At 50.8% G+C, this 16,627-nt stretch overlaps 1 protein-coding gene across 1 annotated transcript; it reads right to left on the reverse strand.

Moving 5' to 3' along the window:
* Positions 1 to 1,466: 1,466 nt before the first annotated feature.
* LOC115464624 (tigger transposable element-derived protein 4-like) lies at positions 1,467 to 2,997 on the reverse strand. Its single transcript, XM_030194988.1, has 2 exons — positions 2,746 to 2,997; positions 1,467 to 2,657 (listed from the first exon to the last, which is right to left on the reverse strand). The coding sequence occupies exons 1-2, from the start codon at positions 2,995 to 2,997 to the stop codon at positions 1,467 to 1,469; spliced, it is 1,443 nt and encodes a 480-aa protein (XP_030050848.1).
* Positions 2,998 to 16,627: the final 13,630 nt, after the last annotated feature.

Consider the following 16,627-nt stretch of genomic DNA (forward strand, 5'->3'; position numbering starts at 1 on the left):
TCTCATCACTCAGAACGAGGGGTCGCTTCTGCATCCCAACCTCTAGCTCTCATGGCCTAGATGTTGAGAGCTTAGAATTCGCCTCCTTGGGTCTTTCAGAGGGTGTCTCCCGAGTCTTGCTTGCTTCCAGGAAGGACTCCACGAAGATGTGTCACTCTTTCAAATGGAGGAGGTTTGCCGTCTGGTGTGACAGCAAGGCCCTAGATCCTCTTTCTTGTCCTACGCAGACCCTGCTTGAATACCTTCTACACTTGTCAGAGTCTGGTCTCAAGACTAACTCCATAAGGTGTTCACCTTAGTGCGATTAGTGCTTATCACCGCCATGTAGAGGGTAAGCCTATCTCTGGACCATCTTTAGTTGTTCGCTTCATGAGAGGTTTGCTTTTGTAAAAGACCCGTCAAACCTCCACCAGTGTCATGGGATCTCAACGTCGTTCTGACCCAGCTGATGAAAGCTCCTTTTGAGCCACTGAATTCCTGCCATCTGAAGTACTTGACCTGGAAGGTCGTTTTCTTGGTGGCTGTTACTTCAGCTCGTAGAGTCAGTGAGCTTCAGGCCTTGGTAGTGCATGCAACTTATATCAGGTTTCATCAGAACAGAGTAGTCCTCCGCATGCACCATAAGTTCCTGCCAAAGGTGGTGTCGGAGTTCCATCTTAACCAGTCAATTGTCCTGCCAACATTCTTTCCCCGTCCTCATACCCACCCTGGCAAAAGCAGTTTGCACACTCTGGACTGCAAGATAGCATTGGCCTTTTACATGGAGCGGACGAAGCCCTTTAGACAGTCCACCCAGTTGTTTGTTTTGATCCCAACAGGAGGGGAGTCGCCATCGGAAAACGCACACTCCAATTGGCTAGAAGATTGCATTTCCTTCACTTACACCCAAGCTGGGCTGACTCTGAAGGGCCATGTCACGGCTCACAATGTTAGAGCCATGGCTGCGTCATTGGCCCACTTAAAGTCGGCCTCTGTTGAAGAGATTTGCAAGGCTGCAACGTGGTCATCAGTCCACACATTCACATCTCACTACTGCCTTCAGCAGGATACCCGACGCGACAGTCGGTTTGGGCAGTCAGTGCTGCAGAATCTGTTCGGGGTTTAGAATCCAACTCCACCCCCCTAGACCCATTTTTGTTCCGTTCCAGGCTGCACTTTCAGTTAGTTGTTATGGTTTCAGGTCAATCTATGCTATGTCCTCGCCATTGCGAGGCCCAATTGACCAATGTTATTTGTTTTGAGTGAGCCTAGTTGCTAGGGCACATGTGAGAACAAGCAGCCTGCTTGTCCTCGGAGAAAGTGAATATATATACAGTGCAATCCGCTTAAGTGCAAGGGCCTGGGACCGAAGAAATAGATGCAGTTAACAGGAGCGTGCGCTTAACCGTTGTGAGCCAAAGAAGCTTGACATCTGATAAACATAGGAACAGTACTGTTTATTAAATGTACACTCAATACAGTCTCTGTTATTTGGCTTTCTTAAAATAGTCAGTGATAGTCCTCTGCACACTACGGTGTCTTTGGGTTTCGTAGATTAAGTCTGCCAGACGGTAAAATCGTTCATAGCTCTGACACCCAGTGTTCTCCAGGTAGGCCCTAATGGTGCTGAGACCCTCCAGTGCTGTAGCGAAAATGGCAGGAGGTTGTTGGATCGGTGCCTCGCTGCTCATCTGATCGCTTGCTTCATCAGTGGCCGTTGCCTGCTTGCAGGCGCAGAGCTCGACATCCGTGCTGTCACCGGCTGTCTGTATACTGCAATCGACAGCTACGTATCGGTGGAACTGCTCTTTGCTAAGACCGGCTGGGATGTCAGCAGCTTGTTGATCTGCCACGCTGGCCATGGCTGCATCCGTTTGGTCCCTGCCCGCATCCTTGAAAAAGCGTGCCCGCCTGTAGCATTTGATGATGGTTGCCTGTGTGACCCAATTCCAGGCTTCTTTCTGCAGGTGCAGGGAATCCAACAGGGACAGTTCAATGGCACGTTTGTTATCACCAGTCTGTCCGTCCATAAGGCCCATCAGACGCCTTAGAAGAAGAGCACGATAATGGGCTTTAAAATTGGCTATGATGCCCTGATCCAATGGTTGGATCAGCGAGGTAGTGTTTGGAGGCAGGAAGACCAGCTTAACATGAGACAGCCTGGCAGGAGCATTGTGAGCAGCAGAATTGTCGCAGAGCAGCAAAATGGGACGCTTCTGTGCCCTCATTCTGGTGTTTAAATCCTTTAGCCACTGCTTCCAAAGGTTCCCAGTCATCCACGAATTGGCATTCGCCCGGTATGACACAGGGAGCCGCTTCACGTTCTTGAAGCAACGGGGCTGTTTGCTCTTCCCGATGACCAGGGGTTCCAGCTTCTCACCCCCATCCATATTGCAGCATAGGAGGATGGTCAGTCGTTCCTTGGACGCTTTGCTTCCCGTAGGTGTGGCCTGCTTGAATGCCAGTGTGCCATCAGGAATGGCCCGCCAGTAGAGGCCGGTTTCATCGGCGTTGAAAATGTCCCGAGGTGCATACTCGTTCAGGATGGAAGGAAGGACCGACACCACCCAATTTTCAGCCCCCGAGTCATCAGCATCCTGCCTCTCACCGTGCTGCTTCTTAAATGTGATATTGTTCCTTCTTTTCCACCTTTCCAGCCACCCGACAGTGGCTTTGAACTCATTTAGCCCAAGACAGCCAGCCAGCTAACTGGCCAGCTTTCTCCATGAGCAGCGGACCGCTTACAGGAAACTGTCTGCTCCTGACCTGTGAAAACCACCGAAGGAGAGCCTCCTCAACCTCCTCAGCCTTTCCCGCCCGCTTACGTTTCCGTTGTGGGTTTCTGTTGCTTCGCCAGTCTCCCAGAATCTGGTGTTCCCGCTTCGAGATTCGCGAAATTTGACTGGGGTTCACACCATATTCTCGGGCAATAGATGCCTGGCTCTGCCCGTTTTTTAATTTCTTCAGCACTTCTATTCTTTCACACAAGGTTAAAGTCTTACTTTTGCGTTGCTCCATGGCACACTGTAATCGCCTTTCCTCCGCACCTGTGCCGCCTGTGGACCGTTAACCAACGAGACGTCGCACCCCTTGGTCGCGTGGCAACAGAACGGGAGGGTCGGCGGGAGCATCCCCGGTGCTCTCGATGGCTCTTTGCAAAATTTCAGCAAAGTGTTGACCGGGAGCAATACCGCATGTGGCCACCGGAGGGCGCCCGCTATGGAAGTCGGAAAGGGTTCTTTTTTGCTTCCCTGCAGGCAGGCAGCAGATCCACAGGGTTGGCTAGGAAAGCCGAGACTCTCCCCTCCAGGGGAGGGGGGGGGGGGGCGACTTTTCCTTCCAACAGGTCGGAGAGGTTTCTCCGGATTACTATGTTGGTGGTGCTCGCCGCCGACCGGGGCGCCTCGACCGAGAAGCCTGCCTGGGCTCAGAGGGACCTGCACGTGGCTAGTCCAGAAGGGCATTGCCCGCCGCCGTCAGAACCAGCTGCGGAGGGCGCTCAGGGGCCACAGAAAGAATGGCCATGCATGGAAGGCGCCAGCAAGGGGAGAGAAGGTCCAGAGAGCCAGACAGCCCTCCGAGGGCTGTCCCTGGACTCCCCGAGCGGGACCTTCCTGCCCCTGGTGTGTGCCCACCGGGGGGCGCTCCCAAGCAGCACAAATGAGGGCTAGGACCTGCTCTGGGAGGTTGGAACGAAAGCCTGGGATGCCCACTTCAGAGTGAGAGCCCTGACTTTTTGTTTTGACAGTGTGGCGGCAGAGAGGCGTGCCTGCCTGTTTCTGTACTAGACTCTTTGTTTCTCTATTTCTCTTCCAGTAGGCGAGAGTGATTTTTTTCCTTCTTGTCTGCTTTTCCTCTCTCATGCCCACCGATCGATTTGGCACTTCAGACCCGAACGGGGAGCTCCCTCGCGGGCCGGCTAGTCCGGTGTTCAGGCGATGTGGTTTCTCCCTACCTGTTCGGGTCCTCTGGGGAGGGCTCCCTCTGAGGGTAGCCCACGGTCTCGGGCGAGGCCGAGGTGTCCGGCAGTCTCCGTGCAGGTGTCCGAGAGCTCTCTGGGAGCGGGGTCTGGGCCCGTCTGCCCTCTCATGCGCCCCTCCCGGGTGAAATGCGTTCCTCTGGCTGCCGGTGATGTGTGTCTCTCTCCATGGGCGAGGTTCCCTGTCGGGTGAACCCCGCGTGCTGACACCTCCTTCCTGCCGCCAGCTGCGCAGAGGCGCCGGCCTTCTGCTGTGGAGTGGAGGCCGGGCCGGAGCCGTTCTGGCCGTCCCCCTTCTCCTGGGGGGGGGGTGCGTCCGGCGCTGCGGCGGCTACCTGGTTGATCCTGCCAGTAGCATATGCTTGTCTCAAAGATTAAGCCATGCACGTGTAAGTACGCACGACCGGTACAGTGAAACTGCGAATGGCTCATTAAATCAGTTATGGTCCCTTTGATCGCTCCATCTGTTACTTGGATAACTGTGGTAATTCTAGAGCTAATACATGCCGACGAGCGCTGACCTCCCGCGATGCGTGCATTTATTAGACCAAAACCGATCCGGAGGCTTGCCCCCCTGGCTGCTTTGGTGACTCTAGATAACCTCGGACCGATCGCACGTACCCGTGACGGCGACGATCCATTCGGATGTCTGCCCTATCAACTTTCGATGGTACTTTCCGTGCCTACCATGGTGACCACGGGTAACGGGGAATCAGGGTTCGATTCCGGAGAGGGAGCCTGAGAAACGGCTACCACATCCAAGGAAGGCAGCAGGCGCGCAAATTACCCACTCCCGACTCGGGGAGGTAGTGATGAAAAATAACAATACAGGACTCTTTCGAGGCCCTGTAATTGGAATGAGTACACTTTAAATCCTTTAACGAGACTTCCGGCGGAGCCGAGCGGGAAGATGGCCGCCGATTAGAGAGCTCCGCAACGCCGCACGAGGGATCCTCTCATCCCCCCGCCTACCGGGGCTTACCCGCGGCAAACAACGCTGCATAAGGTCCCCGAGAGCACGGAGACACAGGCAGGAACCCGCTGATGTGCCCCACAAAACCGTGGCCGAAGTTAATTGCACCGCGTGCGCCGCGATTCAAGATGGCGGCCGGAAAGAATTTCAGAGCGGGCAGAGGAATAAGCGGCAGCATGAATAAGCGGCAGTAGGCGGCCTGGTAAGGAAACGAGCGCAGAAGCAGAGACAGCCGGTAAAAGTAGAGGCAACCGAGCGATAGTTCCTCCCTGCTGCTCCCCCCCGACTCGAAGAGCCCGGTCATTCACCATTCCCACAGCCGGAAGGGAAAATAAGTCAAACACAGTGTAACAGAGAAGCAGTGACACAATGGTGACTGGGGTAAGCTAAAGAATTTGTTGAAACAATCACCCGGAACTCCATAGATAAGACAACTGCGAGCAAGGGTGAAGAACTGAGCGCAGATTGATTCTATAGTATACGTTGGATAAAGAATCAAATCAAAGAGAACGTTACCCTGCTCATAGTATTTAAACTGTTACAGAAGGTGGAACAACAGTGCACATTGGACATAGGGTCCTCGGTCCATCGGACATTTCCAGATAAGAGAGCCAACCTCGCAGTGCAGGCACATAAAACTCAACGCAGAGCGAAACACAGACTGCATGGAGCAGTACCTGAGGCCTAAATCTGCTGGCACAACTAGAAGTGGCACCAAATATGACAAGGGGAAAAATTCTCCTGTACCCGCAGGGGCACAAATGGCGGAAGGAAAACTTGAAAAACTTGGGGACTTTTCTGAAAAACAATTGGCCCAAATCACTATGGCAGTAAGTGCTGCACTTAACCCCAGATTTGACTTGCTAGAACGCCAAATGAGCACTATGGAAGCTAATATGGCAGAAACGGTAAGGAGGCTGGGAGAAGCGGAAAGCAGAATATCTGTTCTGGAAGATACCAGAGCACAGAACACCCAGGATATAACCCGGATGGTAGAGCAACTCAAAGCACAGCAAGACAAGATCGAAGACATGGAGAATAGAGCAAGAAGATGCAACTTGCGAATTGTGGGCCTGCCAGAAGCAATCCCAGAAAAAACCCTGGGACACGTGTTGGAGCAATGGCTTAAAAAGGAACTGGCTGTCTGATAGTTACGGAGAACTGTGCATTGAAAGGGCACACAGACTAGGCCGATGGCAGCAAGGACAACAAAGACCCAGATTGGTTCCACAATTACTTGCACAAAGAAGAAATTATGAGGGGCTTCCGTCTAAAGAGAGACACCTTGAGATATGACGGAAACCAGATAAGAATATTTCAGGATTATTCCGCAGGAGTGCAAGAACAAAGGCGCAGATTTCATCCGCTTTGCACGACATTGGTCAACAGGAAAACAAGATTCTTGCTGCTTTACCCAGCTGTTTTAAAGATCCAGCATGAAAACAAATGGCGCTCCTTCCAATCAGTCCAAGAGGCTCAACAATTTATAGACACTGAATTACAGGCACTGGATGCTGCACCAACCTGACTGTGAGAACAGAGGACTCTTGATGATGACCTGCGTAACCTTTGCAAGTATAAGAGAAAGACTCGATGATGTGATTTACTCAGGTTGGGTGAGACATTTACTGGAGTTACATAGATAAAGTGATAATGTAATATATGTTTGACTGACAAGACTATTGGTGAAGGGAGTTTACATGTTCAAGGGCCATTTTAGAACTGACCCGATCAAAAAAGGGGGGGAGCTCCCATTAAGAACGGGGAGAGGGGGTGGGGGGGGGAGGGGAAACTTCATAGCGGCAATATGTCACCTGGAAGCATAGAAGTCATGACAAGGGCTGGAAGGGAGGGGGGATCAGGCAATGGGAGGGATACGGGGAGGGGAAGACGGAGACCTGGAACGAATCAAGGTCTCAGGGGGGGAGGGTGTTCCAGAGCTAAAAGAATAAGGTCACACACACGGGTTAGGCAAAAAGAAGGAATGCATAAGAATTGTGTGTCTATAGAGGAAGGAAAGAGTATAAAGCCACTGGGGAAGGGCTGGGACCCAGGGGCTAAGTTCTTCAAGAATACATATTGGAATAAAAGCAAATCTACACAATCACACACTGTAAAATAGTCACTTGGAATGTGGGTGGCATCACGTCTCCCATTAAAAGGAAAAAGATTCTAGCACACTTAAAACACCTCAATGTTGACATAGCATGTTTGCAGGAAACAAAGTTGACGGCAGCAGAGCATGAAAAACTTAAACAGGGGTGGATAGGACAGGTAATATATGCATCCCCAGACGGGCGAAGGGGAGGAGTGGCAATATGTATTCATCGCCGACTGGCCTGTAAGGCAGAAAAGATCCTCCACGATCCCAAAGGGCGATTCCTACTGGTTAAGTTATGGTTACAAGGGAGGGAGTTATATTTACTGAATGTGTATGCTCCTACCCCTCCAGATAGTTCCTTCTTCCCCGGGTTGTTGAGGAGGCTGATACCATACGAAGACAAGCACCTGATTGTAACAGGGGATATGAACATATCCATAGACCCCAAGATGGATTATTCGGGGGAGGGCGGCAGGGGAGTGGAAGGCCGGAGGGGATCAATGATGTTAAGTGAGTTCACCAATTCTCTATCTGTAGTGGACGCATGGCGAAATTTACACCCGGATCAAAGAGATTACACACACCGGTCCAGGGCCCATGGGACATGGGGAAGATTAGACTACATATTTATTTCAGCAACCTTGTTTCACTGTGCACGAGACACGAAAATAGAGGAGGTTTTGATATCTGACCACAGCCCCGTATGGTTGGAGCTGGAGGCCCCAGGAGGCTTTCAGCCGACCAGACGGTGGAGGTTCCCCGGCCACCTAGTAAAGGATAAATCTTTTCAAAAATTCTTAGTGAAAAAATGGGAAGAATATGAGTTGTTCAATAAAGACCACAAAACGAACCCACAGTTGTTTTGGTGTGCTGGAAAGGCAGTGTTGCGGGGGGATCTAATAGCATATGTAGCAAGTAAACGGAAAAAGAATGCAGCTAGCCTTTTACAATTGAATAGACGGCTACGGAATGCTAGACGTCAGTATATAGAACGGCAATCCGAGACTACTAGAGAGGCTTATCTGTCCATACAGGCCGCAGTAAACTCCCTATTGAATGAAAGAACATTGCAGAACAGAACTTTCCAAAAATACAAGTTCCATCGATATGGAAACAGAGCAGGGGGTATGCTGGCCCGGATAGTTCGAAAGCGGGAAGGAAATAGAACAATATCGGCCTTGAAGGAAAAGAAGGGAGGCCTTACTAATGACCCAGATAAGATCCTCCAAATATTACAGGAGCATTTCAGTAGCCTTTACAGGGCCAATCGGCCAACCACGGAGGCCCCTATAAATGACTTTCTCGGTAGGGCAAAAATGCCAAAATTGGGAGAGTCTGAAATAACAGGTCTAGAGGCCCCCATTCAGCTTAAAGAACTGTCTGAAGCAATAAAAGGGCTAAAGTCTTTCTCAGCTCCCGGGATGGATGGGTATTCAGGAGAATTTTACAAAATACTTCAGCCCCAGTTGCTATGCCCATTATTTGAATATCACCAGGCGGTAATTCGAGGGGGAAGATTCCCATTGCATGAAAACACTGCTTCTATATCACTATTGTTGAAGCCGGGGAAATGTGAGGAGGAGCCCGAATCCTATAGGCCTATCTCATTGATTAATGTCGATAGCAAGCTGTTAGCAAAGATCCTGGCCACTCGGCTCAACGCGTGTCTGCCCAGTGTGATTGAACCTACACAAGTGGGATTTATCCCTAAAAGGCACTCGGTGACACATATTCGAAGAGTTTTACTGACAATGGCAAGGTGTCGGCATGAGGAGATCCCTGGGATACTGGTGAGCCTAGATGCCACAAAGGCTTTGACAGGGTAGAGTGGACCTTCCTGTTTTGCATACTAGACTGGATAGGAATCCCTGCAGAAATGAAGCAAATCATAGGGGCCCTATATTCCGGTATGGAAGCCCATGTCACGGCAAATGGGGGGATTTCAGAGGGGTTCCCAATAGGTAGGGGAACGCGACAGGGCTGTCCTCTATCCCCGCTTTTGTTTGATCTTACATTAGAACCATTATTACGCCTACTAAATACAGACCCGGGAATTAAGGGGGTGAAATTAGGAGAACAAGAAGTTCGAGCCTTAGCTTATGCTGATGACGTCCTACTGGTATTAACTAACCCGCAAGAGTCCTTTAAGACTGCCCTGGCACTGATTAAGGAGTACGGGCAATTATCAGGGTTTGGCCTTAACCTCTCTAAGTCCTGCGCGATGTCCATGGATAGTGACATAAAATTAGACTGGCAAGGAGAGACTTCACTTAGATGGGAGACAACAAAAATGAAATATCTAGGAGTGTACATAACTAGAGATGGGGCCTCCCTATATAAAGAGAACATAGGCCCGTTGATGGAGATGACTAGAAATAAGCTGTTTATGTGGAGGGAATTACCACTTACAATTTGGGGTAGAATAGCGCTGTTCAATATGATGGTTGCCCCCAAATGGCTATACGTCTTCCAACAGTTGCCATTGTTTTTAAAACGCAAGGATGAAAAGTCTTTGCAACGTCTACTTCAAAAGTACCTCTGGCAGGGGAAGAAACCGAGAATTCCATATCATTTGATGACAGCCCCAAGGGAGGGGGGTGGCATGGGACTCATGAACATCAAATTCCTGGCAATCGCAAGTTCCATGAGACACATAAATGATTGGTATCGAGGGACATCTGAGTTTTCCATTATGCCAGTGGAGACGTCGATGTTCCCAAACGTACACTTTAGTCACCTACTTCATTCTGGGACGACAATGCCCATTGGAGCGTTCCGAAGGCACCCCCTTTTGAAGTCCCTCAGGGAAACGTGGAGATGGGTGTGTAGACGATATCACTTCTCTGCCCGAACGTCCCCCTGGCTGTCCATATGCGATAACCCGGCGTTCCCTCCAGGCCAAGGGGCTAGCATTTTTAGTAGGTGGGCGCAGAAAGGGATGATATACCTGGCACACATAGTCACGGAACAGGGACAAATTCTCTCATACTCAGAGCTCCAGACCAGGTACGGGATCCCCCTGACATATCAATTTGCATATCATCAACTGAGTCACTATGTTGCTTCCCTAGAGTGGACGGACCTCACGGAGGATGTGGTGGAGGTTCTCTCAGAGGAGTTTACTCTGGGAGCGCAACTCTCAATACCATTAAGATTCCATCATCGACAATTGAAGGACACAACAGCAGAACTAGATTTCAGACAGATTGCACGGGAATGGTCAGGGGATCTGGGCTGCACATTTACAGAGGAAGAATGTAGATCATATTTGAAAACTATGTATAAGCAACGACTTTCTATACCCCAGAGAGAGAGGTTATATAGATGGCTGTTGAGAACACACATATCCCCTCACAGAGCGCGGAGAGCGGGTTTTGATACTGAAGGAGCCTGCCCCAGATGTAATCAGGGGGCGGCTTCTCTGGGGCATATGTTCTGGGGTTGCCCCCTGGTGGGGAGGTTCTGGAGGCAGATCATAGCGGGAATAAACCAACTGTGGAATTGCACCCTCATTTATGATCCCCTAATTTTATTTAACCGCTTTAAGCTAACAGCAGAGGCCACTGAGGGTTTTAGGGCATTTGCAAAGATGGCCATATATTTTGGAATAACCACAATACTGCAATTCTGGAGGGCAAAAGAAATACCCCCCTTACAGACATGGCGTGCACAAATGGTGCGACAAATGAGAATAGACAGGTGTGGGGTGACTGATTTAGAAAGCCCCGCGGGTCTCAGGTTTAAAGCTCAATGGGAAATGCTTTGGATTACTCTTCCGGTTAAGGCACAAAGCCTATTGCTGAATTTTTGAAGCTTCCACATTGTTCCATGGGCTTAGTCAATACTAAATAGAGGGGCTATGGATAGCAGTAAAGATAGTACCGTATCTACTGAAAACCGGGTAGGCATGAGTAAGGGGAGATGCCACTTCCTTAACTGCCGACTTTATGTGTGTGCTAAACTACAAACACAACTGAGTATGTTCTGGAATAAAGGGGTGGGTGGATAGGGTAGGGCAAGGGAGGGATGGATAGGGTAGGGAGGTAGATAAGAGCACTCCCTCAGATATAAATGAGTCATGAGCCTATATAATTTGAAGTTAACTAAAGGAGTTTATTCTGGAAGCACTCAGACAGATGTCTGTCAATTAATGGTTTGTTGTTACATTTATAAGATTAGAATGCACTTAGACAAAGGGAACACCAAAGGGTCAATAGAGGGGAAGGAGGGGGAGAAAATGCAAATACCAAACTGTACTTTGAAAGGTTGATTTAGCCTGTTGGTTGACAATTCTATGTATCATTTTATTCTGGACAAGGAACTGTTTTATCTGTCAGTTACAACCAATAAAAATGATTTAAACTAAATCCTTTAACGAGGATCCATTGGAGGGCAAGTCTGGTGCCAGCAGCCGCGGTGGAAGGTTGTGTATTTGGAGAGCTGAGTGACTGTGTAAAGCAGGAGAGGAGCCCAGGACTGAGAGCTGACAGAAGGGCCAGGTGACTACTTGAGGCCCAGGCTTCGCAGGCCTAATAGGCCTCGGAGTACGAGTAAGTCATGGAAGGCCCAAAAAGCCAGGAGCAGCTAGTGAGGAAGGAGCCTACAGTGCCGGCAGAGAAAGCTGTATCCAGGAGAGCTGGAGAAAGCTGAGCAGAAGCCTGCAAAAGGAGAAGGAAAAAGAAAAGAAGGTAAGAGCCAGGAAGGCCCTGGCCTGAATATGTATGGAAAAGGAAAGCCTGAGCCACAGACTGTGGACAGCAAGAAAGGTGCAGGTGAAGAGGACAGGCAGGGTGGAGGACAGGCAGGGTGAAGAGGCTCCCAGAGGCAGGCAGACAGAGAAAGCGTGTGGATCCAGGGAGGAAAACTCAGAGGTGGAATGCCGAAGAGGAGTAATCCCAGAGACACGAGAGGCAGGCTGGACTGAATCGTTGGTGGAGGCCTGGGAGGAGGAGAGCGGCGGGGAAGAGGAGGAGGAGGAGAGGCCCAGCAAGTTGTGGGAAAAAAGTGTAAAAGACAGAGAAATCACGGCAGAGGAAGTTTTGGAGGATCTTAAAACCATCAATAAGATGGAGAAAGAAGGGGAGAACTTAAGCAAAAGGATAAAGCTGGCTAAAGTAATGGTCAGATTAATAGAGACTGAACCAAAAAAAGAGAGACAAGTAAGAGAGATAGAAATGATGGAAAAACAGATGGGCTGGAGGAGGGAACAAATAGAAGCATTACAGAAGAGAATGAATAACCCCATGAGGGAAGTGTCTGAACACAGAGAAAGATGGAGAAGTCAGAAGGAGAAAGTGGAGAATGGCACAGTGAAACGCAACACAGAACAGCAAAGTGTAGCAAAACATAGTGCAGCGGAGCACAGCACAGAATGTATAGTAAACAAACCAATTGGAAGTAGTGAAGTGGAAGGGGCATGGAGCCCTTTATTGTTTCCCGAATTGCAGCAAACAGGGGTGCAGAGAGAGAGCCAGGAGGAGAGCTGCTCTCTGTTAGACCCGGGACAGAAAGTTATCTGGGAGCTGGACGAGGAGGTGGTGGAGGAGAAGCAGCGGGTACTCCAGAGAAAAGCCGGGAGAGAGGAGTGGAGATTTCAAGAGGGCGGCGGAGTGAGAGGAGGATGGGAGCGGAGTGCTGGAGAGCGGAGAGCTGGAAAGGAGAGCACCGCGAGCGGAGGAGCAGAGACAGAAAGAGACAGTCGGTCAGCAAACGCAGGATGCTGGAGAGAGAGGCGGAAGAGAAGCGTGGAAAGTCGGTAAAGGGACAATGCAGACCGACGAAGAGGTGAGGAGGGAGGACGTTAGAGACCAGAAACAGCTGAAGGCAGGAGTGCAAAGAGAGAGAGTGGAGCCGGATGACGGCAGAAGAAAAGCAGGCACAGTAGAAGCAATAAAAGCAGCAGATACGAGGAGAGAAGAAGTGCCTGGATGCAGTAAAGACTGGCAGCCAGGGGCATTGGCCAAGGGAGGGGTAATGGGGGGGAGATCGGTTGCCCAAGTGGGGGGGGGGGGGGAGGGGGAAGGGGACTGGGGGGGAGATTGTTTGCCCAAGTGGTGGGGGGAGGGGGAGGGAAACGGGGAGGAGATCTTGCCCAAGTGGTGGGGGGGGGAGGGGGAGAGGAGCGACAGCAGGGGAAATAGAGGATGGAGGGGAGGAGGGTGGGGAGAAGGAAAAGGGAGAAGAGGAGGGATACAAGGGGAAAGACGGAATGTGGTGCAATTGAGGTGGGTGGGGCAAGGCAAAGTACCGTCAAGAGCAGAGGTACTCCAAAGGGTGTTTGGGTTAGGGTTTATACCCGAAGACTTATACGCCTGCATACACCCGATAAATGGGATAGATTTCGATATTAGTTTTCTAACTATGCAAGGGTTAGAAGAATTTTGGAAAAGGTTTGACAAGAAGAGGCGGAGTGAGGAATGGCTGGGGTTCCAAGCCATCCCAGTGAGCAGGCAAGAAGTGGTCACAGTTACCATACTAGTCCGTAATGAATCACTGGCAGGGGAAGATTTGAGCTACTGGCTAAGCCGGTACGCGGAGATGATAAGTCCGCTCCAAAAGATTCCAGACCCCAGCAGGGTGTGGGCAGGGGCTTGGGGAGCAAAAGTGAGGTTAAGAAGGGAGGGGGAAGTCCCGAGGCATATCCCAGCTGCGGCCTACATAGGAAGAGACAGAGTACAGTGTTTTTATAGGGGCCAGCCACACCAATGCTTCCGCTGTGGCTCCTTCAGGCATATGGCCATGAGCTGCACAGTAAAGAAATGTATAAAGTGTGGAAGCACGGAGCACGAGACAGGAATGTGTGGGAATATTCGCTGTAACCTGTGTGGGGAATTGGGACACCCATACAGCAGGTGCTCAAAGGCGGCCCATGGGAGAGGGGAAGGAGCAGGGAGAAGTGAGGGGGAAGAGGAAGAGGAGGGAAGGGGGCAAGAAGGGGAAGGAGAAGGGATGGAGCAAGAAGGGGAAGGAGGAGGGAGGGAGCAAGAAGGGGAAGGAGAAGGGATGGAGCAAGAAGGAGAAGGAGGAGGGAGGGAGCAAGAAGAGAAGAGAATACAGGAAGGAGAGAAGGAGAAGGAAGGAGAGAAGGAGCAGGAGAGGAGAGAAGGAGAAGGAGCAGGAGAGGAGAGAGGAAGAGGAGGAAGAAGAGGTAGGGTGAGAAACGGTGAGAAGGAAGAAGGAAGGAAAGGGAGGGGAGGAGAGGGGGGGAATGGAGAAGGAACAGAGGGAGGGAGGGCAAGAGGAAAGACAGGAAGGGGGGGGAAAGGAAGAGCAGGAAGAGAGGGAAGAAGGAGAATGGGAGCCAGGAGGGAGTGGAGAGGAGCAGGAAGAAGGAGGATGGACGGAGGGTTGGGTAGCGAAAAGAGAAGGGCAGGAGAGAGGGGAGGAAGGGAAGAAAAGAAGGAAGAAAGTAAAATGGCAGACGGAGCATTGAGAGTGGCCACCATTAACGTGGCAAGCGTGCGTACAGTAAAAGCGAGAAGCATAGTATACGAAGCCTTAGGGAAAGAGAGGGTGGACTGTATATTTCTGCAGGAAACCAGGATCGGGGAGTTAGAAAACATGAATAGGGCAAAGAGGGAGTGGCAATGGGGGCACTCTATATGGGTGTTAGCGAGAGAGAATTATGGGGGGATAGCCATACTGTTCAAGGGGAAGGAGGTGGAAATAGAGTAGAGGAGTTGCGAGGGGGGAGAGGAATGGTGGTGGACGGGCAGCTAAAAGGAAGACGGGTGAGATTGGTAAACATACACGGGCCGCAAAGTAAAAGGGGAAGGAAGGTGTTATTGCAGCAATTGAAGCCTTTCCTGTATACAGGGAGGCAAGTGATATGGGGAGGGGACTTTAATATGATCGGGAGGGTAGAGGATAGCGGAGCGATGGAAAGGAGCGTGGGATATGATGGTTTAATGCTCGAGAAAATAATCAAGGAGGCAGGATTAGAGGATTTAGGAGGGGGAGGGGAGGGAGAGTTCACTTTCAGGAGGGGAACATGTAGGAGCCAAATTGATAGGATAGTGGTAAAGAAAGGGGATGGGAGAGGGAGAGTAAGACGAAAGGAAGTAGGCTTCTCGGACCACTGTGTAGTGTGGGCAGAAGTGGGAAACAATGAGTCGTGGGAAAGGGGGAGAGGGCTGTGGAGAATGAGGACGGGATGGATGGAGGAGGAGGAGAGGAAGGCAGAATTTAGGAGATTTTGGGACGACCAGCTAACCACAAGAGATGGGTATGAGGGGTGGGGAGAGTGGTGGGAGGAGGTAAAAAGGAGGATTAAGACATTTGCCAAGAGGATAGAGGGGAGGAGGAGGAAGGAGCAGACAAAGTTGGAGGAGGAGTTGAGGAGAAGGAGGGATTGATTAGTGGAGAGGGGAGGAAAGGAGGAAGAGATAGAAGAATTGGAACAGCAGATGAGGACGGTGAGAGGAGATAGGTGGAAGTCCTTAAGGTATGAGAGAGAATGCGGGGTGTTGTTTTCGCCGGACATTTATGTCAATTATCAGGCGAAAAAGGCAGGAAGAGAGATGACGGCGGTGAAGAACAGAGAAGGAGGGAGAGAGGTAACCAAGGACGGGATACAGGGAACGGTAGAGGAGTATTATGCAGGGTATTTTGATCGAAGGGGGGGAGATGGGAAGAATATGTACAAGAGATGGAAGTGGAGGAGCGGATGGAAGAAGAGGGAGAAGGAGAGCAGAGAGAATGGACAGAGGAAGATGTGAGAACAGCAGTAAGAAGGATGAGAAAGAGAAAAACTCCAGGGCCAGATGGAATACCGGCAGAATTTTATCAAGAGTTCGAACAAGAGGTGGTGCCGGTGTTACTGCAGGTGTTTAGGGAAGGGGAGACGAGAGGAAAGTTGCCACCTTCGTGGGCAGAGGCAGGGCTGGTACTGATCAGTAAAGGGAAGGACAAAGAAGATTTGGCCAATTGGCGGCCAATCTCGTTGTTAAACGTAGACAGGAAAGTCCTAGCGAGTATGATAGTGGCCGAAATGACAGAAGGGATGGAAAGAGTGTTAAGTGAGGCACAGAGGGGAGGGGTGGGGGGAAGAGGGGTGGTGGAGGCTGCATTAACAGTAAGGGAGGTGGTGGAGGTGGGGAGAAAGAAGAAGGAGGGGGTGGTGAAAGTAATTGCGTTGGACCAGGCCACAGCATATGACAGAGTCCAAAGAGAATACGTATGGGCAGTGATGGGGAAAGTGGGAGTTCAGGAAAGGTGGGTGGGGTGGCTGCAGAGGTTATACACAAGGGCGGTATGTTACCCACTAGTGAATGGATGGAAGGGAGGAAAGGTGGAAGTTCGCACGGGAATCAGACAAGGGTGTCCCTTGAGCCCTCTGATTTACGTGCTGGCAATTGACCCGTTGGTCAGAAGGTTGGGAAAGGGAGGGAAGGGAGGGAGGCAGTTGGAAGGGGTAGAGTTGGGGGGAGGGGTGGGAAGAGTACGGGTGGTGGCTTATATTGACGATCTAACAGTAGTGGTGGAAGGGAAAGAAGAGGAGAGATGCGTGGAAGAGGAGTTGAGGTTGTACGGACAAGCGACAGGGGCCAAGATGAACTGGGCAAAATGCCACGCTTTTCAAGTGGGGGAGGGCAGG

Source organism: Microcaecilia unicolor, chromosome 3, assembly GCF_901765095.1.
Source record: "Microcaecilia unicolor chromosome 3, aMicUni1.1, whole genome shotgun sequence".
Taxonomy (NCBI): Eukaryota; Metazoa; Chordata; class Amphibia; order Gymnophiona; family Siphonopidae; genus Microcaecilia; species Microcaecilia unicolor.

What these genes read in the sequence shown, in the direction of transcription:
- LOC115464624 (XM_030194988.1), bottom strand. Translation starts at nt 2,997, where the DNA reads ATGGAGCAACGCAAAAGTAAGACTTTAACCTTGTGTGAAAGAATAGAA. An exon ending in TCCTTCGGTGGTTTTCACAG is followed by an intron (nt 2,658 to 2,745) that starts GTCAGGAGCAGA and finishes GGGCTAAATGAG; the next exon opens with TTCAAAGCCACTGTCGGGTG.